The sequence below is a fragment of the Malurus melanocephalus genome, unplaced genomic scaffold (assembly GCF_030028575.1).
Source record: "Malurus melanocephalus ecotype Western Australia unplaced genomic scaffold, MMel_1.1 scaffold_135, whole genome shotgun sequence".
NCBI classification, from domain to species: domain Eukaryota; kingdom Metazoa; phylum Chordata; class Aves; order Passeriformes; family Maluridae; genus Malurus; species Malurus melanocephalus.
Genome location: NW_026623367.1, coordinates 126602 through 153893, shown reverse-complemented (window position 1 = coordinate 153893; position 27292 = coordinate 126602). Strand labels below are relative to the sequence as shown.

Here is a 27292-nt window from a genome sequence, read left to right as displayed (position 1 = left end):
GGGAAGGGAAGGGAAGGGAAGGGGGAGGAGGGTGGGAGGAGAAGGGAAGGGAAGGGAAGGGAAGGGAAGGGAAGGGAAGGGAAGGGAAGGGAAGGGAAGGGAAGGGTGCTGAGACTCCACTATCATTACTCAAAGAACTTGCAGATTCAAAGTGTTGAGAGGAAGAAGAGGGAGAGGAGTTGATTCATTCATCTTTCCCTTCCTCAGGAAACCAGAGTGAAACCCACAACCAGAACAGCCTGAAGGAGACATCTCAGATGTCCCTTTTGAGCACGGGAGGTCAGGTGCCAGAGGGTGCCTGGCACGTGGARCTCAGGGCAGTGCAGGGACTGCAGTGACAAATGGCGAGTGCATTTGTGGCTTGGGCAGGAGGCCTGGGCAGTGACACAGTGGCCATGGCTTGGCACAGTGGCCCCTYGGCAGCCACGTGATGCCCACATGCCATTTGCAGCTGACCTGCCCCTCAAATGATTCCCTGTGGCTGCTAAAAGGTGTCACTGATGAAAGGYAAAACACTGATCCAGCATTTGTGAGCATCATCCTGCAGGGATGGGAGGTACCAAAGGTGATTCTCTGGGAATTCTCTGGGATTCTCTGGGAATTGAGCTGTAAACAGCAGACATTTAAAGCACAGTTTGTCGACACAGATTTTAAAATAATAACATTGATTGCTCATTTGATAGTCACATTGCAGCAAAAAGCACACGTAACATCCATCAAGTAATTCAATTAAATGTGGGAAGAACTGTCACCATGAAAAACAATGCTAAAGAGGCAGAGAGAGAGAGAAAAAAAAATCAAAATAAGGAGCAGGTGCCAATTGCAGACRGAAAACCCCCTCTGTATAGATTTGGTCACATTTTAAATTATTTTTTTCAGCTCTTTGAGAATAAACAAACAATTTGTCAAATGTGAAAAAAAACCCCATTGCTCTGGGGTTTTGTTGTGCTCTGAACCTCAACAGACATCTGATCATCCAAGTGAGGAACAGTCTGGGGATAAACTGGGACTTTTCGGCAAAACCTGGTCCCCTTCAAAGTAGAGACAACTTTACTATAGCTCATGGAAGTGCACAAATGGGAAGGTTTGCAAGAAGGAGTCTCAGTGGTRTTGGTTTCAGGGTAAAGGCAGAGACTGCCATAAAAGAAGAACTGCCCAAAACATGAGGTGGCTGTAAAACACTGCTGGTTCAAGAAATACCAAAATAAAATGCCATCTTGCTGCTTTTTCTGCACATCCGGACACCTTGAAAACAGGAAGGGGTTAAGGCATCCAGTGTGAAAAGTCTGTTCTTATCCACCACAGTATTGACAGGAAAGAACAAAACAATCCTCAAACAAATTAAGAAAAAACCTCAAATCCCACAATGCCAAGATGATCTTGTAAAATCAGAACCTTCATCAGAGCTGAGCTCTCTCTGCAGTGACATGCCTGATGTCACACAGAAAGGGTGGGGCAGATGTGGAGTCCTGTGTCCTGTCCTGCCCCTGGGGCTGGATTTTTCAAGAGCACCTTGCCCTACCCACCRCTCRACCACACACACACACCAAAAYTCCTCTGGCATATCAGGATGCCAGCTCGAGTGAAGGCACAGCTCCTTYCACCGTGCCAGTGCCAGCTCCTGCATTCACCCCTCAGCTCTCCTGCTGTGAGACCATTGGCACTCAAGGCTGGACATTGATGGGGAATCACCAGAATCYCTCTGGAGCACTCCCTTTGTGTGCCTTGATGGCAACATCACAGGGCAGGTGTTTCAGGCAGTCACGTACCTTTCACAGAGAGCTGGTAGATCATTTTATCCCCCTCGCAGACACACTCGTAAGCTCCAGCATCCTCCTCGGCCGTGCTGCGGATTTTCAGGATGCGCCTCTTCCCCAYGGTCTGGAGCTCGTATTTTTCACTGGCCTTGAGCTCCTTCCCATCTTTCATCCACTTCACAGTGGCCTCTGCGTCTGAGAGCTCAGCCTGGAGTTTGGCTTCCTCCCGCAGCCGAGCAGAGACCTTTTCTACRTCTTTGGTCTTGTTGGTGAATCTCACTGCAGCACCTGCCAGGGCAAGAGGCTTTGTTATTTCGAGTTATATGCAGATAACTTATCCCTGATATGGATCTTCTGTGGACCTCTGAAAGTGTTAGACTCTGTTCCTGCCCTCACACTCCTGTCAAAACTGAGTGGTTTTTTGAAGTTCAGAAAATTTGATGGTTTTATTGCCAGAGTCACTAAGAAGAAAAAAACTCACTTTTCTTTTCTACTGATGAATAATATTCTAAACATGCTTCCGCAGAGATCTTCTCCCAAAGCCAAACACATTATTCCAGAATAAAGGATTCATTATCAATTCATGGTGTTTTGCCATGCAATGTGGTAGGCACAGATTTTACTGTCATTTCATAGAGAAAAACCTGATCAGAAATCAAATTCCAGGATTTGTACATCCCATACATGCTGGACTAAAAAACCTACAAGAAAAGCTTTGTTAGCAATTAATGCTCCTTTACTTTTGAAAGACTATTACAGTCAAAGAGACTGGTCAAACCTGGAGCTGAAATTAGGATTTTAAGGTGAATTAGTGGCAGATTTGGTGACAGAATCCACTGAATGATGGTTGTGAAGGACAGAAATTTGGCAGAAATCTGACAGAAATCTGTGAGCTGTTACAAAGCRCTCTGATTCAGGTATCACCAGCTGGTGAGATCAACTCTGAGCTCTCATCTGAGAACATTTCCAGGACCCACATTAACCACATGACACAATTCCAGGTGCTTCCCACACACCAAGGAAAGCCCCCAGCCCCAGTTCMCATCATCAGGTCCCAGCAACCGCCCCTTGACTGGGAGAAGAAAGGACAGTGATGAACAATAAATACCTTTCACTCTCATCTTGGTGCTGGTGTCAATGTCATTGGCAACAAATCTCACTTCTGCCCCGTCATCTTTCTTGGTAACGTTCTTTATGATCAGGGTGTGGGTGGTTTGGGTTCTCTGGATGATGTGGGTCTCACTCTCCTGTAGGACTTTGCCATTCAGGTACCAGGTGCCAGAACACACCTTGGTAAGGTCGACAGTGAACAGGGCATCCCCTCCAGGGGCAACTTCAGCTGCTGTCAGGGGAGTTCTCACAGCCAGGACAGGTTCTGGGGAGGAAAAACACATTTCTGAGAACAAGACAGCACTGTCATGCTGGAGGATACTTCACCCTAATAASAAAGGTCTCAGGGTAAACAAGACATGAGAATAAATTCACACAGCCTCATACAATTGTCATGCACTGAAGGTTTGTCTGCAGGATTTGTTTCCTTCAGCCACAGTAAGTGACCTCTGGAGTCTTGTCTTTGCAGGTCAAGAACAACAGACATATTTTATGGTTTTGTTTTTTTGTAATCCCAAAAATTTATAGAGGCATAAGCCAGAAACACCCAGGTCCCCCTACAAGTGTGCTATTGATTTAACAGCCAATATTGTTCTTAGATTTTAGAAGGAGTGACTTCTGGATATCCTTACTAGTCACTTCTAGATATTCTAGGACAACACAAGTGTGTTCAGACAGCAAGAGAAAAGGGTGGCACAATGACAAAACAGTGCATGATCAAAGCTTATGTGGCTGCTCAGCATCTGTACAGATATTTTCCAGTGCAGTGAATCAAAGAAAGAGGAAATCCAATTGCACCCTATGATTCTATGGGCACACTGGCATCCTAGAAATAAAGCAAACCACCTGGATTTCTCCTGGAAACTCTACAGTTAAAGAGAGACTGGCTGAAAATTGGTTTTCATGATGGTGTGATCACCCATAAACATTCTCTAGGTACAAGATCTCATGGTCTATGTAGCAGGATCGCTATCTCATGTCTATCTATATTGAAAATTATATCCTAAGGCCACCTCAATTATTCCTTTCATTGCAGGTGAAGAAAAAGCACGCACAGGTTTAAATCCCCAGCAGGGAGCTCTGCGTGTCCCACAGCCTGATGTGGGATATTGGAATATGAACACACCCACAGCATTACYACAGAAAACCCAGCCACCACCACTTTGGGGGTTTTGGACTTTTCTCTCCCTCACTTTGGTGGAGCTCAGTGGTTGGCATGACGCAGGAGAACCAGCAGTGAAAGGAAAGAGGATTTGCTGGGCCATTGCTCCATCCTCAAAGTCATGAAAAATGTTTTTAAAGCACCCACGTGTCCCAGCACCCCGTTTTCGTGCTCACCAAGGTGCAGGCTGCCAGGGAATTCCAGGAAGGGGCTCTGTCCGTAGGCGTTGACCGCGGACACTCTGAACTGGTAGTCAGCCTCCTCTGGCAAGTGGCTCACGGTCAGCTCGGGGACAGGGACATGCGACTCGTGGCACCTGACCCAGGTGAAGCCGGTGAGCTTCTTGCGCTCCACGATGTATCCATCGATGGGAATGGGCCGGTCCATCCTCGGAGGGGACCATGCCAGAGTCACTGAGGTTTCTGTTTTATTTTTCACCACAGGGTCAGCTGGGGCTTGGGTGGGAGGTTTTTTGGGAGCTGAGCAGGGGAAAGAAATGAAGCARAACAAAGCAATAAGTTCACATCAGAGCAGAAAAGCTGAAATAGCTTGCACTGGACTAAAAGTCAGGCTTGCTTAAATAAACRGCCATAAAACATTGATGTGATATGGAAAAGCAAGAGAATGGATGGAAGATGCTTTTGGGCTGTATCACACAAAGATCACAGGATCACCATCATCCAATATCGAGTCCAAACCAATGTTCAGTACTTGTGTCTCCAGAGCTAAAAATCTGTGATTTCTTCACAATATTACAAATGTCAACACAGACAGAGAGTCTTCAACAAACATTTCATAAAATTTAGTTTGCAGTCCTGGGCATAGGCTCACACTTCTGCCCTAGACAGCTCCTGCACAAAGCAGACTAACACTCAGCTTCTTATTTTCTCTCAAAAAAAATGGGTAAAACCATCGGCAAAGGTTGTTCAAACCTTTTACAGAGGGCTCAGCGTGGTACACAGATTCAGATGTTCTCTGCAGCCTCTTTCATCTGGGTTCTGAATTTTATCTGTCCTGCTCCTGAATTTTCTGTCACCTTCACTCAGAAGGTGTGTGATAACTGTGTCTCCCAAGAGGGATATCATTTGAGATCTGTGTTTTGCTAATTTATGTAGAACCAGCTTTTGGGATAGGGAGTTAACTTCAAAAAGAAGTTACATAAAAACATGTCCCCACCATGAGATCTTACCATTGAGAAGATGTGGCTCCTGTGTACCTGAGACCACAAACTTATTCCTGCAGGTATTTACATAATATTTATTTTTACCTTTTCTTTCCTCTTGAAGCCTTTAGAGGAGGCCCAAGTTCCATCAGAATTATTCAGTACGTGCTGCCAGTGATATGGTCATGAGGAATTATCTGATATGCTCTAGTTACACCTCTACTGACATGGCAAAGGATTMATTTCATTTAATTTTGGCTATTTGAAAGGTGTCTGTGTTAAGTCAATCAACCAGRCTCCAGCTGTGAYCCCACAGAGAACAGCACAGCCAGAAGCAATTAATCCCAGCTTAAAGAAGGGTGGGAGATGGGTGAAACAATCACACAYTACTGTAGTGGGAGCCTGCTGATGAGCCTAAATTAAAAAGTAAATTAAAAAATTAAAACAACTGATYGCCTTTCTGCYTCAGTTTACCCATCTGTAAAATGGGCATGGTAACCATGTGAGATACAGAGCAAATAATGCACAGACATTGTCTGTATATTTTATAATTAGCACAGCCACCACCAACCTCACTGAGCTAATTGAGAAAGGTGTGGGCATAGCACACAGGATCCACCAAGCGGTAAATCCRATACGCCCCAAGTGTAAAAATAGGAAATCTCAGGGCGATGTGCTTTTCCTTCCTTACATAAATAGGCTCAGGAGTGTTTTGGGGTGCACAGTTACCAGCCTGTCAGTAACTGCTGCTCGCAGATAGATGTCAAAGGTCCCCCTAGGGTAACATTATGCTGAACACTAAGCCCCAGAATGCRATCTCTTGACCTTGCCATCAGAAAYGGTAATGCAATATTTTCTTCRGCGATACCTGTTTGTGGGAAGGCAGCTTCTTATGTTTTCTGTTTCATGAATCAACACTTCCTTCATAATTCAGACAACAGAGTCTGAAATCAAACTGTGCTTTATTGTTCCTATTGCAYAGGTGCTTGTTTGGCTGTTACAGCTTTACAAATACCTTAGAAACTCTCACAAAGCCAAATGTGACACTTCTCTCATTTTTACCTCATTTCAGTTCAATAGCAACAGAATGGTCCAACAAAGTTTAGATAACAMAGCAATTATAAATACTTAAATTAAAGATTCCTTTTTGCCACTGACCAATTGCAGTGGTGGGAGAAAAGAAGCATTACTCTTCCCAAATTGTGACTGGCACAGATGATTTGTTCATRTATGAACCAGAACCGCAGCAGAGCCAGAAAACACATCTATTTCTGTCTGAAATGAAGCAGATGTTGCCTAGGAAATGCAGCGTCATCAAAATAATGCCAAATAAAATTAGACAACTTCTCCAAAATTTTGTTTTCGAACCAGTCTCAACTACATTGCACATGCTGCTGCTCTGTCAAGTAAGATATAGGTCTGTKCTGTGCTCTTTTCCCAGGACTGCTCTTGCCCAGAGAAACTGTGGATGCTTCATCCCTGCAAGTGTTTAAGGCCAGGCTGGACAAGAAGCTGAAAAACTTGGTCTATAGTRTAAAGTGTTCCTGCCCATGGCAGGGGATAGAATGAGATGATCCCATCCAACCCAWGCCAATTCCTTGATTCTACAGATATTCTCTCTGTTTTGATCCCTCCAAACATCTCACAACACTCAGAGTCAGCCTGTTGGCTTTTTGTGGCAGACATCAAACCTTCAGCTGGTTTTGGACACCAAACCTGAAACAACAGTGCCACCACCACAGGAGCAGCCGTGACAAGACACAGCACCAGGGCCAAAGAAAAGAGAAGCTTACTGGTCACAGTGAACTGGGTGGAAGTCCTGCTTTCGTCGGCCACAAAGGCGATCTCCCCAGCATCCTCCACCTTACACTCGCGGATGGTCATGGTGTGCTGTTTGCCGGAGCGCGTGATGGAGATGCGGTCGCTGGGTTTCACCTCTTCCTTGTTCTTCAGCCACCGGACGTCCTGGCAGTCRCTGTCCAGCTCCACGCAGAAGGTGGCTGTGTCGTTGACGAAGATGGCGGTTTTCCGTGGAAGTTTTTTAATGATGTTCCCTTCAGATCAGAAAGGGATCGCAGTCAGAAAATAGAAATAATAARAACTTTGGCGGCACTGGACCATCCAGACCGAAACAGGACCAGTCCACACGCAATCAAATAATCATGGTGTCATTATGGACACCATGCAGACACCTGCAAATGAATTCCAAGGCTCTGAGTCACACAGAACAGATGGTCCCAAGGACCCATTTTGGCCTTCAAAGAGAGAAAAGCAGATCTTGTTTGACTGCAGTCACTCAGGTTTCTTGCCTACCAAGCAGAGTCTGCTGCTGGATAAACAAGATACACATGGCCTTGCCAAGAACAGATTTGACAGCTTTCATTGCCCACRTATGCTGGGAATTCAAATTTAAACTTTGCTAGAACAGGTCAGCCCTAAGCCAGACAGGTCTCCCCTCTGCTTTTGGGATTTTGCCTTCATCAGAGTTACCAGTAAATTACATAACCAACATGGCAGACACACCAGGCACGTGAATTAATGAGAAATACACTGAAAACCTCGGGTTTCTTCTTTGTGTCAACACAGAAATTCACATTGCATGAATTTATGTCCTTTCCAAGTGATTGCGATTGCCATCACTTACTAGGATTACCTCAAAGMTCTAAGATATGGCTGTTCATAGGAAAGATTGGACAAAACTTCAGAAACCTCCCCAAAAGACAGCTGGTAGCTGGCTCCAGCTGCAGAGCAGTCACTGTGAGCTGACAAGCTTTGCCCAAGCAGATCATTCTGAGTTGTGTAATGAGCAGCAATTCTAAAATCCCTCATAAAGCAACAGATCAGGCACAGGTTTCATGACAAGATTCTGATTTTCTGCTTCTCCTCCTCCTTGACCTCCCTGCCCTCAGCAGTGCCCCTTTCCCAYAGTTCTTTACCTCTGGCACCATGCCAACCCCACCTTGCTCTCTCAATCCCCTCCCAGGACAGGCACAAGGCTGCCCCAGGAAGGCTCTGATCCTCTCCCTCCRGAGAGCTCCACCTGGCTCAGTCACTCTCTTTGGCATGGAACATACCATTATAGCACAAACAAGTGAAAAAAATACCAGCTGTCCTGCTGGGCCAAACACACTCACAGGGTCTGGCTGTTCCWAACCTGACAGAAGGTGCAACAGAAAGATGCCAGTCTCAACTCCCCTGTGCTTCCAGACTAGATTTTCCCCTCTRCATCCACCTATGTGTACTCCCAGATCGTTCCTGGTGGTACAAAAAGGAATTTGCACAATGATGACCATCACCTAGCTGTCTTGGAGTGATTTATATGTGGAGAAATCCTTCTGGTTCCCCTGGGAGTATAATCAGGCTTCCAGTGAGCCAGGTCAGGAGCAATCTGTGGCTGTGAGACATCTCCAGTGCCTGCAGCTCTGAGATCTGCGTGTACTCACAGCGAGACACCTACACCACACCTCCTCCCACTTCAGYCTGAAACCACCAGACTCAGGACAACTGGACATGGATTTCCACACTTTGTCCTTTCCTTGTCACCTTCTCAAACTACAGGAAACAGCTCCAGCCACCAGGGATCTGGAGTATGGGTGTGTTCTCCTGCCAGCGATCTGGAGTGTGGATGTGCTCTCCAACCTAAACCATCCTGGTGCTGACTGCAGCCTGCACCACACATCTGGCCACGAACCACATCTGCTAAACCCACTGCCCAGTGTGGTCAGCAGCACTTTTGGACAAGGCTCACCAATTCACTCACTGGACAATGGACAAGACACGTGTGACAGTGTCGAGGACACTTGGGGTCCCAAGGACACTTGGGGTCCCCGGGCCCCGGTCTTATGCTTGGGGTCTTTAAGGAGAGTCTGCAGGGCCAGGCTACAGCTCAAGAAAACCTTCAGCAGGGCTGCACCAACATGAGCTGTCCCTGCTGTGTGACCCTGTGTCCAGGAACCCCAGGAACCCACTGACCACCCTCTCACACCATAAGGGACCCTGCTCCTCTTCAGTGCCCACATGGGCAGGGTAAGCACCGCTCATGAGGTTGAGTCTGGGCTCTCACGTGTGAACCTCACACTTGTGGCCAAGCTAAAGCACCGAGAGCCTTTCTCACCTTGGACAGAGAGCTCTGCGATGGTCCTGCTGCCCTCCTTCATCTCGCAGATGTAGACGGCGTCGTCGTCCGCGGTGACGTTCTGCACGGTGAGCCGGCGGTAGGTGCCCTCCTCCTCGATGTTGTACTTCTTGCTCTGCTGCAGTTTGGTCTCCTCCTTGAACCAGGCTGTCTCTGTCGCAGCAAYGGGCACCTCGCACTGGAAGGTGGCAGATTCCTTCTCCCTCACTTCRAGATCCCTCAGTTTTGCCTTGAAGGGTATGGACGGTTCTTAAGAGGGTAAAAACAGAAAGGAGAAATGAGAGTTTGTGATGAGAYTAGGCCTAGATGGGATTTTAGGAAGAAATTATTTATKCTGAGAGYGGTGAGGCTSTGGCACAAATCACCCAGAGAAGCTGTGGCTGCTCCTGRATCCCTGGAAGTGTCCAAGGCCAGGCTGKAGCAAAGCCTTTSAAAGGAATYCTGCTAGASCTGGGTCAACAGCAAACAAACYGGTCATGGGCAGCAATTCCAGGTGGGAGTGAGCAGCTGAGCTGGTCAGCCGATGAAAGAACCAAAGTTTTAGGGGTCTGGCAGCAGAAAAAAACTCAGCAGAGTGATCTGAATGGRCACAGAGAGGTGAGAAGTGGCTGTGCACAGGTCAGGAATGAGTGAAAACACAAATGGAGGAGTTTTTAGCTCTCTCCACCAGCACCAACGRCTCTGTTTGTCAACAACAATAAAAKAAATTGAGAAYGAGCCCCAGTYTCCCCCTGCCCCTGCCCTCCTGCAGCAGTGGGGCTGCAGCACTCTGGCCCAGGGCCAAACCCAARCATAGATCAAACACACAAAGCAGCTGCCTGACAGTGAGGGAAGTCATTTCAGGGGCTGAACAATGCTGAATTCCARCGACAGCTGCGCTGTGACATCACCCTGATACCCCAGCCCTAAAGTGGAGARAGGGAGCTGGATGAAGAGGACAGGCGGCGGTCACGGCCATGGGATTGGTGCCACAGCCRTGTCACAGGCTGACACAGTGCTCGTGCTTTGGGAGAGATCACRCCTTGGTATGTCCCTTCCCCTTCTGCTAACAGCTGGGCCAGCTCCCAGCTGATTTCTGTGACTCCATCCTGCCTCACCACCTTCACAGTAAAGAATTTCTTCCTGATATCTGCCATAAACTTCCCCTCTTTCAGTTTGAATAAGACACCAGACGCTAAAGGCCCGACAGTACACCTGGAGTGAGCAATGCTATGGTCTACCTTGGTTGTTATCCAGAGGTTAAAACCTGGCTGGGAATCCAAAAAAATATGTCCAGGAGCAGGAAGGTGGCACTAACTCACCATGTCACYTTGGCCATATTTTTTAAAAATGTTTTGCCTAAATGCACCTCAGTTTAAGGCAAGTCAAAGCCTTCAGCTGTGGTTACACAGAGCTGCTCTGCCCACTCTCCACACTTCAGATGGGGATTATCTCTTTTTGCTTTCTTTTCCTGAAAGAGAGCAGGATTAGATGAGATATTATGATAAATTCTTTATTCTGAAGGTGGTGAGGCCCTGGCAGACGGTGCCCAGAGAAGTTGTGGATCCACAACTGGATCCCTGGCAGTGTCCAAGGCCAGGCTGGACATTAGGGCTTGGAGCAACTTGGGATAGAAGTGGGTAGAAGGAGATGAGGTTTAAAATCTCTTCCAGTCCAAACCTGGGATTCTGTGAGGCCAAGAAGGCTTTTATCAGAACGATGCAGCCCTCAGACAGGAGAGAGGCTGGAGCTGACAGCGGGAACACACAGAGCTGCACGAGGGCCAAAAAGAAACAAGCTGCACCTGAGAAGCACACAAGTGCACTGCCACACTTGGAGCAGCTGGCCATATCATCATCCCTTCTCCCTTTACAGTCACTAAGCACTACCAAAAGTGAAAAAATAAATTTTAAAAAAAAGCTGTTCTGGGTAAAAGCTCTGAAATGAACAAGCCCAGAAGAGTTGGTTGACTCTTATGAAGGGGTTGCAATAACAGTGCTGCTCTTGCAGACAGGGAAAAAGGCAGCACAAGGCTATGTTTGGCAGACTGGGGATCACAGATACCCTCTGAAAACAGCTCTGCTTTCATCCTGCTGACATGTGCACACACATCCTATCTGCCTCTGAATGGAGGTTCAGAGAGACAGCAGCTGATAAACTGCATCGAAACCCAGCATGAACCCAGCACATGGCTTGGGAGATGGGAGAGTGGCTCCCAAACCCACCAGGCTGCTCCTCCTGAGCGTATCTCCATGCTCTTTACGAGGTCTAGAGCGTGCCKGCTCAGGCAGAGGGGGTTGGGTTTGGTCAGGGGGCTACAGAAGGAGTGCAGGTCTCCTGAGAGCAGCACCCCAAATAATCTGGCCCATAACCAGCCCCTTGCCTGATTCAGAGAGATGCAAATAAGAGAAAACAGGAGAGCTGCAAAAACCAGCCAAAGGGAAAAATGTGAAAGGCACAGCAGAGCAAACCCCTGAGCAAGAGCAGCTCATGGAATTAGCAGGAAACTGCAGGAACTTAGGTCAGAGATTAMTTTTGCTGCTCATCCTGAGGAGGTATTTCTCCAGACCATCATAGGCTTTTCTRTTTGGTCCCTAGCAAGCAAACTGGCAATGAGATGATGTTATTTTTAAAAAGTAAGTCCTGCTAACACATATTTTGCTAAGAATAGGTGCAGCCTGCAGAGAAGCCAATGTTTTCTTAACCTTCTCAAGGCACATCTGTCCTCTGGACCTCACTTTCTCACTTGCCTACATTTCCTCTTTCTTTTTGCAGGAATTCCCACATTTATAATTACAGAGGCAAGTTTTCCCTCTGCCTAATGAAAACGACCCAGGAAAGGTGAGAATATGGAAAATCCTCCCCAACAAGTGCTGGCTAAAGGTGGATGGACAGGTTTCCACCATCTCGTGCCTTTGATCCTCCTAGTTACTGTGCCTTCCATCCTCCTAGTTACTGTGCCTTCCAAGTTTCCTTCTCCCTCCCTATTTCTCAAGTTGCAGCTCTCTTTCAGATCTCCAACGTGACTGTCATGACACTGGTCACCCAAAATCTCATCTGATCAGAGGGAGAGTGGAGTGGCCTCTGTACCAGGGTGTTTTTACCGTCTCTATCCTGTTTGGCTGGTAAACTTTGACCTTCTCACCCAGTATCTAGTTACTTTATTCAGGGACTCCAGCGAACACRGCTTGGCCCAGGATGGAGACCTGAATTCTGTTCTCACTAACTTTACACACAGCCTAGGGGAATCTCCAAAGCCTTCAGGAAACCCTGGCTGGTTATTTATGTTCCTCCCACCCTCCCCTCTCCTTGGTTTGTTAAAGGTTTGCTCTTGGGAAGAATTTCCCAACTCATTTYATATCTGTCCCTGGTTAACATTTATCCCTGTTCCAGACATATTTCTTAATCTRATCAAGCTTCAGTTTTCCTTATTTAGGAGAGTGATCTTCTGCCTTGCACCTTCTCCTTGAAGATTTAGGTCTGTTTTGCTAAATCTCATTTAGGAACAGCTCAAAAATCCCATTTTTTTCCCAGTTCAGTGATCTTTAAGGCATGGGCTCAGCAAAGTGTTCACAAGTGTTGGGTCCCTGGCTTCTTAGGTCCCTAGGATCTACACTGACAGAGTATAGGAGGCTTTCTGTAGATGTGCCATCCCTGGAATTGTTCAAGGCCAGCCTGGACAGGGCCCTGAGCACCTGATCTGGTGAGTGGCATCCCTACCCATGGCAGGAGGTTGGAATTAGATATTTTTTTAAAGGTCCCTTCCAGCCCAAACCATCCTGATTCTGTCATTCTAAGAGTGACTGATTAGAGAATCCAACTCTTCCACATGACTGAGCAAAGARAAGTTTGCATGGCAAGGTGATCTCCTGATCTCCCTCCCTAAACCCAATGGCAAACGAGCCAATGGCATCACCAGTGACGTAAACAACAGAATTAAAAGTTCTTTTTCCTGCTGCATCGTTCTGGCCTGTCTTGGGAGGGCTGAGAAGAACTCCTGGTGACACAAAGGAGGGTCATTTATCAGGGCCTAATAATAACCAACACACGTAGATTTTCCATGGCAAGCCTTGGCCTGGACAGAGCCAAACGTGGCGCAGCGTAACAACGAAACAATCCATAAACATTTCCACTCCAGCCTCTGACTCACGGGCGCCTCTGCACAACGGACACGGATCAATAACCTTCTCCCRTGGTGCTTGCTCCCAGCCTGGCTGCTTCCCATGCTTTCCCCACCTCCTTTGGAGCAGGTTGCAGCCACTGAGAAAAATCAGATAMGCACAAGCAGAGTGGGGCTGTTTGGTTTTTTTTTTTTTTTTTGCAAGGGCAGGGAACAGAGCTCAAACCATCCTCAAAATGATCACCCACCCAAGGGCCAGGATTGAGCTTCAGCTCCAAGTACCCAGCTCGTGAAGTAATCATGGTTTTATGGGAGAGGACAAATGCCCTTCCCAACACCACTCAGCACCTCCAAGGGACAGCAATGGGTGGGACAAGAGCCAGTGAGTCCCACGGATCAGGTATCACTGATGGACACMRGSACTGAGCCACTGACAGAAAAGACCCTGAGTGCAAAAGGAGAGGTCCAAAAAATCAAATAGAAGCTGAGAGTCTTGAGTATGAAGACAGATCTCTCCTGCTTATTTGGATTTCTAATTTATTTTGTAAAGCATCAATTTTACCCCTCAAGTGGCAAAATCCTTTCACATCTCCTTTACAGGTGTTGTCTGGGTTGCAAACTGCCTGCTGCCCCCTTGCCAAGTGGGAGAGCAGCTGGAAAACTTAGASCTTCCTGGATTGTTTGAGGCCAGGTTGGAAGGGGCTTGGAGMAAACTGGTTTGGTGGAAGCTGTCCCTGCCCATGGCAGAGRGTTGGAATGAGATGATCCCTCCTAACTCAAACCATTCTGGGATTCTATAAAAATTCTGTGTCACTCTGAAGAAGTTGGTCTGACCTCCAGCAGTGTGGAGGGACCCTCTGAAGGCAGGTTCTTCATCACTGACTACAGCAAACAGAGGCATCCCAGACCTGGCAGATTTTCTGGGAGCATGCAAGGAACACAGGTTATCCAGCAACACAAGGGACAAGGCTGGAGAGGCTGGCAAGAACAAGGCTGCTGGTGGCTCACTGCACAGGAAAACTGAGCTGGACTGTAATTAGAGTTGGAGAGGGTGCCCCAGGGGATCCAAGGCAGCCTTGTAGGGAGGGGTTTCCATCACTACTGTAAACGGCACGTCTGAGTGAAACCCGCGGTGAACACAAACCCAGTTGTGGCTGAAGCCCAGAGGGTGGAACGGGGCACTGGCAGCCACTGACCCAGAGCACAGGAACAGATCTCTTACATCACTGCAAAGCCAGGACTGACAGAGCTCTGGTGCCTCCCAGCTGCCYCACAACCAGCCAGTTCCACCTCATACCCCCCTGCCTGACACTTCTTTAATGCTCTTCCTTGAAAACAGCCAGTGACAGGACTCTRCCCAGGTCCTCTATCCAAGTGCAAAAACCCCTTCCCCCTGGAAGGCTTTACCCACACGTAACCACACTCCCCTGCAGCAGTTTGGTAGCAGCAGTTTTGTTCAGGCCCCCACCCCAATTCAGAGGTGTCTCCTCGCAGGCACACCCACCCCGGTGACAAACACCAGCACCCACCTTTGACGGTGACGAGCACRGAGCTGTAGGTCTGGCCCGCCAGGTTGGAGGCCGTGCAGGTGTACAGCCCGTTGTCGGTCTGCTTGCAGAAGAGGATCTTCAGCACAAAGTTCTCCTGGTCATCCTCGTAGATGACATGCCGCCGGCCTTCCAAAATGACCTCGTTGTCCTTCTTCCACACAATCACGGGCTTGGGCTCGCCCGTGACATAGCAGCTGAGCTTGGCGTGCTTCCCCTCGGTCACGCTGCACGTGCGGGTCAGCGCCCCRAAAGTGGCGTTGCGGGCCCCTTTGGTCAGTCCCGCCGCCCGCTCGTAGTCCCGGGACAGGCYGTAGCCGATGCCCGACAGCCCCTCCACGGCGGAGTACGGCTGGCCAGAGGCCGCGTCCAGAGTCCCGTGGGAGATGTCCATCTTCCTGATCTCCTCCCGCCTCTTCTGCAGGTGGGACAGCAGGGAGGCCGTCTTGCCGCAGCCGGCGTCAAAGTTACTGCCCGGGTTGGAGGAGCCGTGCGTTTCCACCACCAGCGCGGCCGAGGCGCTGGCAGAGCCCAGGAGATTCTCCGCCCGGCAGGTGTAGGTGCCGCTGTCCCCCAGCCGGGCGCACTGGATGGTCAGAGCGTTCGACTCGCCCGCAGACTCGATCTGGAAGCGCCCGGCGTCTGCCTTGTTCCTCAGGTATCTGCCATCCTTCTCCCAGTTCACYGACAGGGGAGGGCTGCCCTGCACTTTGCATTTGAACATGGCGTCCTCCCCCAAGGTCACTTTGATGTTGGAGGGTTTCTGGATGAAGTAGGGAGCGAACTCGGTGACCGTGGTCTCCTCGCCCACTTTGATGCTGACGGCGGCGAAAGCCTCCCCGATGGTGTTCTTGGCCCGGCAGATGTACTGCCCGCTGTCCTCCAGGTTCAGGTCGTAGATGGTCAGCCGATACAAATCCCCATCCTCCGTGGTTTTGAACCTTCCCCCAGACTGGACTGGCAGTTTATCCTTTTCCCAGCTCACCACTGGGATGGGGTTCCCGATGATCTGGCAGCTCAGGGTGGCATCCTTCCCCACAGACACCATAAATGCCTTGGGCCGGGTCAGGAAACGCGGGACTCCGCTGAGCGAGCTGTAATCCATCCTGGCTTCCTTCCTAAAGGGGGACAGAGAAAAGAGTCAGGAGAGAGCAGAGCTGAGGGTGCAGCCAGAGAATTGCTGCACTTCCCTGGTATCAAGACATTTGTCATCTGGAGCAGCYACGTTTTCAATGTYCTCTTCATTATGGGGGAGAAGGCCTGGGAATAATTCTGTTGTTGAAGATTTCTTATATTTAAGGTTAATAAATGTTTGGATAAGGTAACTCACCCATAGGAGTCACTGGGAAAAACAGAATTCTTTGAGTTGTTAGCACAGAAGAAACATGATGGTGCCTTCCATCTTTGGCACTTTAAAATTGGCCTGCAGTCATTCTGTGTGACAAATTCTGTCACCATAGGGAAACAAACGGGGGCTAAATTCTCAGAGAAGTGTCAGCCCATCAAGATACGGCCTCCGGAATGGAATCATGGCATGGTTTAGGTTGGAAGGGACCTTAAAGATCATCTCATTCCAGCCCCCTGCCATGGGCAGGGACATTTTTCATGTCCCAGGGTGCTCCAAGCCCTGTGCAGCCTGGCGTTGGGCACTTCTCTGTGGGTAACCCACTTCTCCGTGGATAACCTGTGCCATGACTTCACAACACCTGTAGTAAAGAATTTCTTCCTAATATTTCCTCTAAATCTATTCTCTGGCAATGCGAAGTCATTTCTCCTTGTCCTATGCTCATCTCCTCTTTGTCTCCTTTTCTGTCATTGTCCTTGCTCTTTTTAATTTTCCTCTTTTTCCTTAGCTATTTTTTTTATTGCCTTATTTTTACTTCCTCTTATTTCTGCTTCTACCACATGCTCCATGTCTCCCCTTGTCCTCTCTGGTTTTCACCCATTCCTAAACCTTGTTCTCTGAATCACATTCACACTCACACAGCCCTTACAACAAACACCTCTTCTGCAAGGCCCAGCCTTTAGCAGGACACCTGGATATTCCTGTCATKATATTGATGATATTTCTCTTTATTCCCAGCTTCCCAACCACTGAGGCAGAGCTCCTGGGATGCTGAAGGCAGGCAGTGAGTACCTACAGTTCATACAMAGTTCCTTCCAGGTGGTGTAGGGCCAGACATGGCTGCAGTGGGAATGCAGTTKGGGCACAGGCATTGAAAGGCTGAGAGAAATGGGATTGTTAAACCTGGARAAATGGAGAGTTCAGGATGACCTGATTGCACCTTCCATACCTGATGGGAGCCTACAGGAAAGGTGGAGAGAAACTACTTACAAGGGCCTGGAGTGACAGGACAASGGGGAATGAGAGCAAACTGAAAGTAAGTTTAGATGAGGTATTAGGGAGGAATTCTTCTCTRGGAGGGTGGGAGGTCCTGGCACAGGGTGCCCAGAGAAGCTGTGGCTGCTCCTGGATCCCTGACASAGTCCAAGGCCAGGCTGGACAYTGGGGCTGGAGCAGCCTGGGACAGTGGAAGGTGTCCCTGCCCATGACAGGGGGTGGAATGAGATGATCCTTAAGGACCCYTTGAACCTAAACCCAAACTATTGTGGGATTTTGTGATTATGATCACAGGAGTGCAAAGCCACGTGAAGGAACTGCTATGGGGAATGTTCCCAGCAATCCAGACAGTGCCACCCTCCTCCAAAAAAAGCCCTACAGGCCTTAGGGCTCACAGGAAAGATGTTCCATCTCCTGCTCATTGTCAGCTGCCTGAGAGGGAGCAGTGCWCTGACCTGCAGCTGTTTGGTGATAAAGACCAGCCAAGGGGACCAGGGTCAAGCTGCCTTCAGAATTAAAGCTCCTGCCAATCCTGGTGCCACCGTGTYCCCAGAAAGACAAAAGCAACCAGTGGTGCTGATCTTTACAGACTCCACCCATCCCTGTGCAGCTCGGGAGGAATCCAACAGCGACCGTCGCCTGCATGGCCCCACCAGAGACTACASAGATATTCCTTGTTCTTCACTGCTGCTTTCCCTTCTGCTGGAGTGAATCTACCTCTAATCCTCCATGATGCCTTTTCCATGGACTGGGTAATCCTTACTTTGACGAGCATAGCACAGCTAAAAACCTGGTTAATGTTTAAACCCTGTTAACACGAAGAACTGGGCACCAGCTGCCTCTCCCTGAGAGCAGGATTACACCCATCAACAGCTCTCTGCAAGGAAAGCTTCCCAGCTCCAACCCCCCCTGAAAGTCACAGAATYCTAGGATTTTCTGGGCTGGAAGGGACCTTTAAGCCCATCTCATCCCTGCCTGTGGCCCTGGACCCRGTTTTCCAAAAATATTTGAGCGCACCATTTCTCTTTGAGCTGTTTTATCTCTGGCTTCGTGATGCCAGACACCTATGTCCTGGCAGCTCCTGTCTGAGCCAGAGGAATGGTCCTGGTCCAGGTGGGCACATCCCTGTTTTTTCACCTTTAAAGTGCTGCACAGAGCAGAAGGACCAGGGCTCTGGGTGCTRTAGCTCAGAAAGGAAATAAAACCCAGTCACTGAGACAGAAATATCCTTCTTAATCCTACAGCAGTTTGGCTTCTCTGCTGGCCACACATCCACCCACTCTCTCACCCAATGGCAGGTGCTCTCACCATCTCCCTCCCTGCTCCAGCAGAAATCAGTAGGAGCAGGCTAAAAACCTGATTTAATTCCTAAAATCATCATTTTCCATCCTCCTCCAGCTCCTGTYAGTGCATTAATATTAATGTGCAAATCACTGATGGAATCAGGGAGTGAGGGTTGGATCAACCTGCTGCATGACCTTGGGAAAAATTATTATTTTCYCAATTTCTTGGCTCCCCTCCCACTTTCTCATACCAAGACAGGGATGGGCTTGCAAATAGTTATGTGCACAGAGTATATATGACAACGTACTTGCTGAGGTAAATGACAAATTAKGCATGGAAATTAATAGCAGATTACAATTTTCATTCCAATTATGCTGCTGGGGATTGAAAAACATGAGTTACCGTTAAATCCATCTGCTGGAAAAGGGGTGGCACAAAAATACAAAATTGTATTTGTTAGGAGAGCTCAATAAACTTTTGGACAACTGTTTCAGACACAGGATGGGATRCTTGGGGCTGTCCTGAGCAAGGCCAGGAGCTGGACTTGATGGTCTTTGTGAGTTTCTTCCAWACCAGGATATTCTGTGATCCTTGAAGATGGTATTGCTGAGCCAAACTTCAAAATTCATCTGGGTCACAGATCTAAGGCAAAACCAAATGTAATCYTTCTATATTTACCAGGAAAACCCCACCATGTCCTGGCTTATCCTGTGTGTCCCACTCCAAAGAACACACAAAATTACAAGAAGCAATCAAAGACTTTTCTCTTTAGATGAGATCCATCCATTCTAAAAATGATTCCATTTGGGTTGCTTCTGTTTCCTGGTATTAAGCAAATTTCATTATTCTACCACAAACTTTTGGAAATTAAAGAAAGAGGTTTCAAATATTAAATCTGGGAGGGGGGAAGAAAGGAATGGGGAAAAAATCACTTTTAATAAATGCTAAGAGGGTAAAGAATGATTGACTTAGAGTTACCAGTGYTAAGACCAACTGACTTTTTGTTCAGTGGCCCCCTTCAACATTAGTTGCGATGAATACACAGATCTATTTTTCTCTTGGTCTCAAAACTGGTCTAGAAATGTGTGAATTAGTTTGAACTTCTTTGTTTCCTCTTACCACCTCYAACCTCTGCTCTGAGCTGAACTTTAAAATGCATTTTCCACATGCACTTGTGCAGCTGCAAGCAGAAAAGCTGCATGAGTGGTTAGAAGGGGCAGACACRAGCCTGGGGCTTGAGCCAAAGTACACTCAAGTCAGTGGAAATTTCCACTGAAGTCAGTGGATTGACAATCAGARCCTTCTGCTCTTGTGGGGAAGGACCATTCCGATGCTCACAAGGGSGTGCTGAGATTGAGCTCAGCTCTGGAGAGCCCTGCAGAACCCTCCACTGCAGTAACCAAGAGTTCAAAATCAGAATACAGAGCTCAAGTCCTGGTATTGCCAGGCATTATCCTGAATTTCAAGCTGCACTGTGCCATCCAAGCACTTGGATCCACATTCAGAAGGCACTGCTGTGTCTMATCCTTTCTGGCTTCCTGCTGTCTCTGATAGATCCATCACTCTGACTTGYTTGCATCTTCATAGCATCAAAAGGAGCAGAAAAACAGAGTTGCTTCACTTTGCCATCAAAGAGCACGAAGATGGCTACAGAGACATGAGAGGAGCTGTTGGGAACCAGCCTGGGACGACCACCCAGGATTGGCTTCCCTCAATCTCTCTGCATGCTGTTTCCATCACTTGGGCCTCAGGACATGTATCCAYAGCTGGAGGAGAGCTCTGCTCTGCTGGAGCATTCTCAAAGCCTGCCTCTTACAGGAGCAGGAATGCTGCTCACTTCCTAAATCTCCTGTGCCTCCTCCTCTCCCTGCCCCTCCGTGCTAAGCTGTGCCCAAACACCTCCAGCAGCTCCCTGGGATCCCTGATAGTCAGAACAGTCAGAACTCAAGAAAAATGCTGCCCCAGAACACAATRAAACCACTGCCCCAGGCTGCTGATTTTGTTCCTGAGCTGCTGCAGCAAATCCACCCAAGTTGTTTCTTTCCAGCAGCCTCAAGGTCCAGCCTCCCTCTGTCATTGCCCCCAAACACTCAGCTGGTGTTTGCAACTTCTCCCCATCCAATACGAGATCCTGTGTCCACAGATCCCCTAAGGCAGGRTGAAACCCCACATCCCCTGCTCTTATCTACACTCAGCCAGCTTTCCCCACGTGCTCTCACACTCAACAGGTTTTTACACCATTATGAATGGCCAGGATGCAGAAGAAAACCCAGGGATCAATGAAAACTCTGCRTGGTCATTGTTATTTTACATCTTTTTCTAACATGGAAAGAAAAACAGTGTTTATTCCTTGCTCTGTCACTGGCTAACTTTCATAATTACGAGAAAGACCCTCCAATTCTTGTATCTTTAGCCCCGGTCTGAAAAAGGGGGAAAAAACTTGTTTTATGGGTGTTGGGASCATGAAATCCAGTAAAAGCATCAAATCCTAACCTGCAGCAAGGATGAGGCTGTGTAAGTACCCAACACATCTAACAGGTCAGGCAGGCTGCACAAGATAAATCACATTTTGTAATTTCAAATGGGATGAAATGCATCACACTGGATCACGATGATAAATAGATCATTTTTATCTATAAATAGATAAATAGGAGCAAGGAGAGGACAGGCTTGTGAACACACTGAAAGGGCAAGATCTAATATTTCTACCATGTAACTTGGCAATCCACTTATTCAATAATTGCTCTGATTTAGATTATTTACATGTTCCTTCAAACTTTTCTTTAAAAAAACCCAATAACTCTGCAACTTAAAAAATATTTAGTAAAACTCTGCAAGTGCCAGGACAGCTCCCTTGGAAGCGACAGGACCAGCAACAAAGCATGAATAAACCCAGTCAATGCAAATGCCCTTTCCAATAAATCTCAGGCATTTGCCAGTGTCGTGTTTCCCCTGTAATCCCTCTGTGATTAATCATTTGCAGCAGAGATCCCATTCCTATCTGGGGTATTTCTGAGCACGCCGAAGGCAAGCTGGCAGCACTTATAATTTTGCTTCTGTCTTTATTCATTCGAATTTCCTCTGGTTTGTGTTTGGGGAAGGAGGCATGAGAGCACAGAGCTGTCAGATAATGCGAATAAATCACTGTCTAGGAGCCAGGATTCAGCCACACGGCTGGTTCTGCCCACTCCTGTCCCCACCACGTCCAGCGACCACTTCCAACATCAGCTTCCCATGGACAAGGGAGCGAGCTCCTGGCAGTGGAAGCAGCCACAGACTCGTCCCGTTCCTGCTGGAGGACTCAGAAGAGGAACTCATCAGGAGGTGGAGAGTTCTGATAGTAGTGACACAGAATGTCAGAATGGTCTGGGCTGGGAGGGACCTTAAAGATCATCCAGTGCCACCCCTGCCATGGGCAGGGACACCTCCCACTGTCCCAGGGTGCTCCAAGCCCCAATGTCCAACCTGCCCCTGAACACTTCCAGTGATGGATCAGCCGCAGCTTCTCTGGGCACTCCGTGTCAGGGCCTCCCCACCCTCCCATATTCCCAATATCCCATGTAAACATTCTCTTTGTCAGTTTGAAGCCATTCCCTGTGTCCTGTCCCTCCATCCCTCCATCCTGTCCCTCCATCCCTCTCCAGCTCTCCTGGAGCCCCTTTACGCTCTGCAAGGGGCTCTGAGCTCTCCCCAGAGCCTTCTCCTCTCCGGGTGAGCACCCCCAGCTCCCCCAGCCTGSCTCCATCCCACCCTCCTGGGATTCACTGCCCTGATGGGTTGGAGTCACGTTACTTCATCAGTGTTGCTCTGCAGCTGGAAAACCTTCAACAGCCCCTGAGAAGTCAGAGGTCCCCCCAAATTGTCCCCCAAGCTGCCAGCAGCCTGTGATGATGCTGCTGGAGAAGGAGGACAGGGGTAACAGGTTATTCTCTATCCAAGCCTTTCCATTCAAGGGTTAGAAAGAGAATCCTGTCCACCAGGATTCAGGACAAAGAGCAAAAAGCACCGTGTCATCCATCTCATGAAAAATTCCTGAGACGAAGGGGGCCACGAGTAGCACAGCTGCAAAATTGGAGACTTTGGGGACATAATTAAACCTAAGGGATCACCAAGGTCTAAACACAGATCAGAAGCACAGAGATCTCCTCAATACCACATTAGGGCCCACTATGGACCTGTTTGCTCATTTCCTCAATCTCCTTTTACCCTTTTTTTGTCCAAGTAAAAAATACTGATTTGAGGTATTTTTCTTGCCTTTAGAGTTCACATTTCCTGGGCTTCCTCTGCAATGCCAGCTTCCAAGCCTCTAACTCCTTTTCCTGACATGAAAGTCAAGACTTACAGGGAACCTCCTGTCTCTGAATCCCAAGCTTTCAAAGAACATCACCAAACCAGAAGCTCCAGATAAAAATCAAGGCAGCACTGGTATTACYGTGATTTACATGACTTATCTGTTTGTACTGTTCCATCTAAAAACACCAGGAAATGGAATCTGTGGGTGGGAAGGGAAGTGGATGAGTYGTCAAATGGGAAGTTTGGGTTTCCTTTGATGTTTAAAATCCTGCTGAGGGAGAACAGCAGTAACCCGGCTGCCCTCTCACTTCCAGGACGACTTTGGAACGGCACAAGTGCTCGGTGTCAGCTGCGGGCTGGGTGACATCAGCCGGGCTCTGGCGGTGCCTGCGAGCTGTCACAGCAGACAGGGAGCTCTGAGGGTGAAATGCACACCAGCACAGCCAGTGCTCCCTGCCCATCACACCCCTAAATCGGGGCTCAGCGCGGGTTTGCGCCAGCGCCCTAATCCAGGGAGGGCAGGATTTATCCCGCTCTACTGCAGGAGGAACGGTATCTGTCGCTGAGGAGCTGGGCTCAGGGCTTAGCCTGGGCTACTCGGAATTCCACTTCAGTGAGGGAGAACTGATTTTGGCAGGCCCAAAGGTCACTGGATGAGCAGATGGGATAGGTTTCTGTGGTGGATCAGCCACTGGGGATGCTGGACACGGAGAACCTGCAGCACACGGAACCTTCTGCAAGGAGCTTCTAATACAACCAGAGTAAGGCTTGTCTGCATTCCCTCCCATCCACCACCTCCATCCCTGCCAAAATTCACGGAGATGTTGAGGGAAAGGTCATGGCAGGTCAGGGGCTGGCATGGTGTTAAACATGGTGAGCAGCCCTCAGGGAAAAGGAGAAGCTCAAGGCAGCTCTGACCTTCAGGGTAGGGCTAAAAACRCACCAAGTGCCTCAGGAGGGACCTGCATCACCTCACACTGCCACTATTGATCCTTGATCRATAGCCTGGATGTTTCCAAGGACTGACAGCAAACAAAGGTTAAACCATTTAGAAAATTCCAGCAAGGAACAGAACAGATCAGGTGGTTTGTGAGCGTTACCGAGCAAGAGGGTCAGACACCTTCCAGACACGGCAGCGGTACACGCTTCRTAACAACCACCAGAGATTAAAGCCATTTGTTAATTACATGGGTAAAACACTCATTATCTTTCCTCTTTGATACAGAGACAGACATGTTTCAAAAAGCTCATCCTGCTTTTATCTACATGGGCAGCAACCACTTTCCATCACCAGACCAGGTCCAAGAAACTCGGTGCAGTGAAAGGATTTCATCTTCCTTGGGTTTCACTGTACCGTGGGGACTTAATTTCATRTTTCACCCTTGATGGAGCTACAAAACCACCTCTGAAACTTCCAGAGGCCTAAAACTGCACAGATCAGCCCCTCAAAGGTCCATGAGAGCACCTTTTCCTTCTATTTGTCTAAAGGCTCCCAAAGCTGCTCTGGAAACAGCAAAAGGCTGAAGTGCCAGGGAGGACTCGGACACACTGTGATGCTCACTCCTGTTCCATGGAGCTGAGAGTAAAGGAGACAAATGGAGAGAAAAGACACTAATTCTGGGTTTTCCACCCAGGGGACAGAAAAGGAGCAATGTAAGTCTAGAAATTTCATCACGAATTTCCCCCAGCTGTATTTTGTTCACACACAGCCCCAGAGAGGAACAGCAGCAGCAGAATCCCCCAACCCCAGAAACTCTCCTGTTTAAGCACAYGTGATTTCCTACATGAGGGAGCTGCAGGATCACAGCTCCCATATGGACAAAGAATTCCCTCGGTGACAATCAGCCACGGCCCCGACCTAAGCCCTTGTATTTTAACAAGTGGACGTCATTGCCATTGCAGTCACTCCTCCCCATTGAGCTGTAGGGCCCAAAATAGCCTCAGCTGTCGAGCTCCATCTCTCCCCATCTCCCCTCAGAGCCATTTGGAGAAATGGGAGGAGGGTGAGGGGCTGCAGCGTGAATCTGTATTGACGCTGGAGAGGAGCTCAGAGGAAAAAATGTCCCTAAGAGAAAAGCCGCACTGAGATTATGCCCTGGAAATAAAACTTTCCAAAGTGTTCCTTTGTATGTTTTCCAGGCTCTCAACACCCAGTGCTCTCTCAAATTTGGGGACAAAGTGTATCAAGTTCAGTCAACAGCTCTAAACCTCTTTTTCTTCACTTCTCTGCTCTGGAGGATGACCTTTGCTCAGAAGTGATTAAGCAGAACAATCCACATTTGGTTCAGAGCAAAGGAAGGATGGGTTTATGACCTGTACCTTCAGCTCCATCCCCAAATATGCCTCAAAAAGCAAAACATCCTCCAGCACTGCACAGAAACAGCCTCAGCCCTCCCTCAGCTGCCAGCAGCCTCCTCCACCTCCTGCTGCACATCCCCAAATCCACCTCTCCTTAGCTGAAGGTTTTGGGCTTACCTGGAGTCTTGGCTGAGTCTGAGGAGGACAAAGCTCTGGGCAGGGGAAGGAAAAGCCGATTCCTACTGAGATGAAAGGAGGGGGAAGAGGGAAGAGGGGACCAGAGGACATGGGGAGACCATGCTGGCTTGGGGTCCCCCCCCCTTTCCCCTCCAGGGAAATAAAACAGAAACCCCAGCGATGGCAGGGACGTGCGGCAGAAGGTCCCCTCGAGTCCCCCGGCGGTGGCTCTGCTGCTCAGGGTTAGGCTGTGCCACCCCCCTCCTCACCCCTCCTCTGGGTTGTCCTCCTCCAGTCAAATCGCTGACGTGCTCCGCTTTCCCTGCACAGCCCAGCTCCAAAATAGCCCTGGGTGTCATTTACCGGGGAGATTAAATTTCCTGCGGGACAGGGGGGAAAGGGCAGCGTTTTAGGGACCCGCCGGAACAGCCCAGCAACAGGAGGGGGCAAAAGCCTGATCAGAAGAGTGTGTTTGGGGGGCTGTGGGGACAATGTGGGTCAGAACCAGTCCTCAAGAGTCCACCCCAAAGCCAAGTGCTAAATGGGACTTGGGAACGGGTGGCTGTACCTTATCAGCTCTGCACACTGGACAGGAATTCTTTCCCAAAGGCATCAGATCAATAATGGGGTTATTTATAACCCCCAGGCAAGAGCAGCCACAATGGCAAAGGAAAAGCAAGGGAATAACCCCAARTCTGCTCCTTAACCTTATATATATTTATAGGTTTTATATTTCCCCACCTTTTTGCCTCATGAATACAAAGCGTTCACAAAAATCACCTGGGTTGCAAATCCACCACGTCTCCATGYTGTAATTTCCATATTTACAATTAAWWTTTTTARKTTCTAAACAATTTCCTGAAAAYAGAGTCCACAYCRACTTTTATTGGTAATCAGAATATTTTAAGTTTAAAACTGATTTCTGCTGATGGTGGAAGAGCTATGACAGAGCCCAGCAGGSTCCCCCACAACCACTTCAGCTCTGTGCAAACATCAGGAGTGAACTGCAAGATATGCTTATTTTTGGCAGTAAACAAAGCAGATAAGGTGCTGCACAGTCCAAGACTCTGAAGGCATGGCGAGGTGTTGTGCTAAATCACTTTTCAGGGCACAACACCACCACCAGGGCAGCAAAAGAGTTTTGGCTGGGATTTTGAAAGCAGGGATTGAAGAGAGTCTWAGAATTCCARAATGGTTTGGGTTGGAAGGGGTCTCAAAGACCATCCCATTCCTTCCCCAGGAATTGTACAAGGCTTGGATGGGGCTTGGAGCACCCTGGGATGGTGGAAGGTGTCCCTGCCCAAGGCAGGGGGTGGAATGAGATGATTTTTAAGGTCTATCCCAACCCAAAATTATTCTGGGGTTGTATTACCCAGGGTGGATCAAAATTAGTAATAATTTAATTATATATAATAATTAATAATAATTAATAATAATTTTAAAATGACAGGACTTAGGGGGGAGAAACCCTCAGGTGTCACCTGATCCACCTGTGCATTGGCTGAGGGGTTTTATCCAATGTTTAACTCTGGTAAAATCTCACCCCTGCTTTTCAAGACACTTCTCATTCTTCCCTCTCTCCTGTAGGTGAAGTTTCAGCTGCAGGATTCACAGACATTCCCAGCGGCACAGGGAGGCTGCCCAAGGTCCAGTGACAGCTTTGAGCACATCTTCAATCAGCAGGATTTGAGATCTGAACAGGACCATTTGTGCTGTTCCACAAACTGGACATCAACAGTCTKCAAGGTCTACCCCCAGCCTTTAACTCAGAATAAATCCGTGTTTGGAGCAAACCAAAGGAAATTCACTGTTCCCCAGCACTGTGCAGTCACCAGAGGCATGAGGTAGATTCTTGGATTACATGAGCTGTGTCTTTCCTTTAACATCTTGGTGACTTTGAGGAAGAGCTCAGAGATTTTATGATCTC

At 48.3% G+C, this 27292-nt stretch overlaps 1 protein-coding gene across 1 annotated transcript in view; it reads right to left on the bottom strand.

Moving 5' to 3' along the window:
* The window catches only part of OBSCN (obscurin, cytoskeletal calmodulin and titin-interacting RhoGEF), a 159905-nt gene extending 143828 nt beyond the window's left edge, over positions 1-16077 (bottom strand). The window contains exons 1-6 of the mRNA XM_057370883.1: positions 14955-16077; positions 9306-9575; positions 6985-7245; positions 4206-4508; positions 2866-3132; positions 1770-2045 (exon numbers count right to left, since the gene is read on the bottom strand). Of these exons, the coding sequence (XP_057226866.1) occupies positions 1770-2045; positions 2866-3132; positions 4206-4508; positions 6985-7245; positions 9306-9575; positions 14955-16077 (2500 nt within the window). The remainder of the gene's footprint in view (positions 1-1769; positions 2046-2865; positions 3133-4205; positions 4509-6984; positions 7246-9305; positions 9576-14954) is intronic.
* Between the last annotated feature and the right edge of the window lie 11215 nt (positions 16078-27292).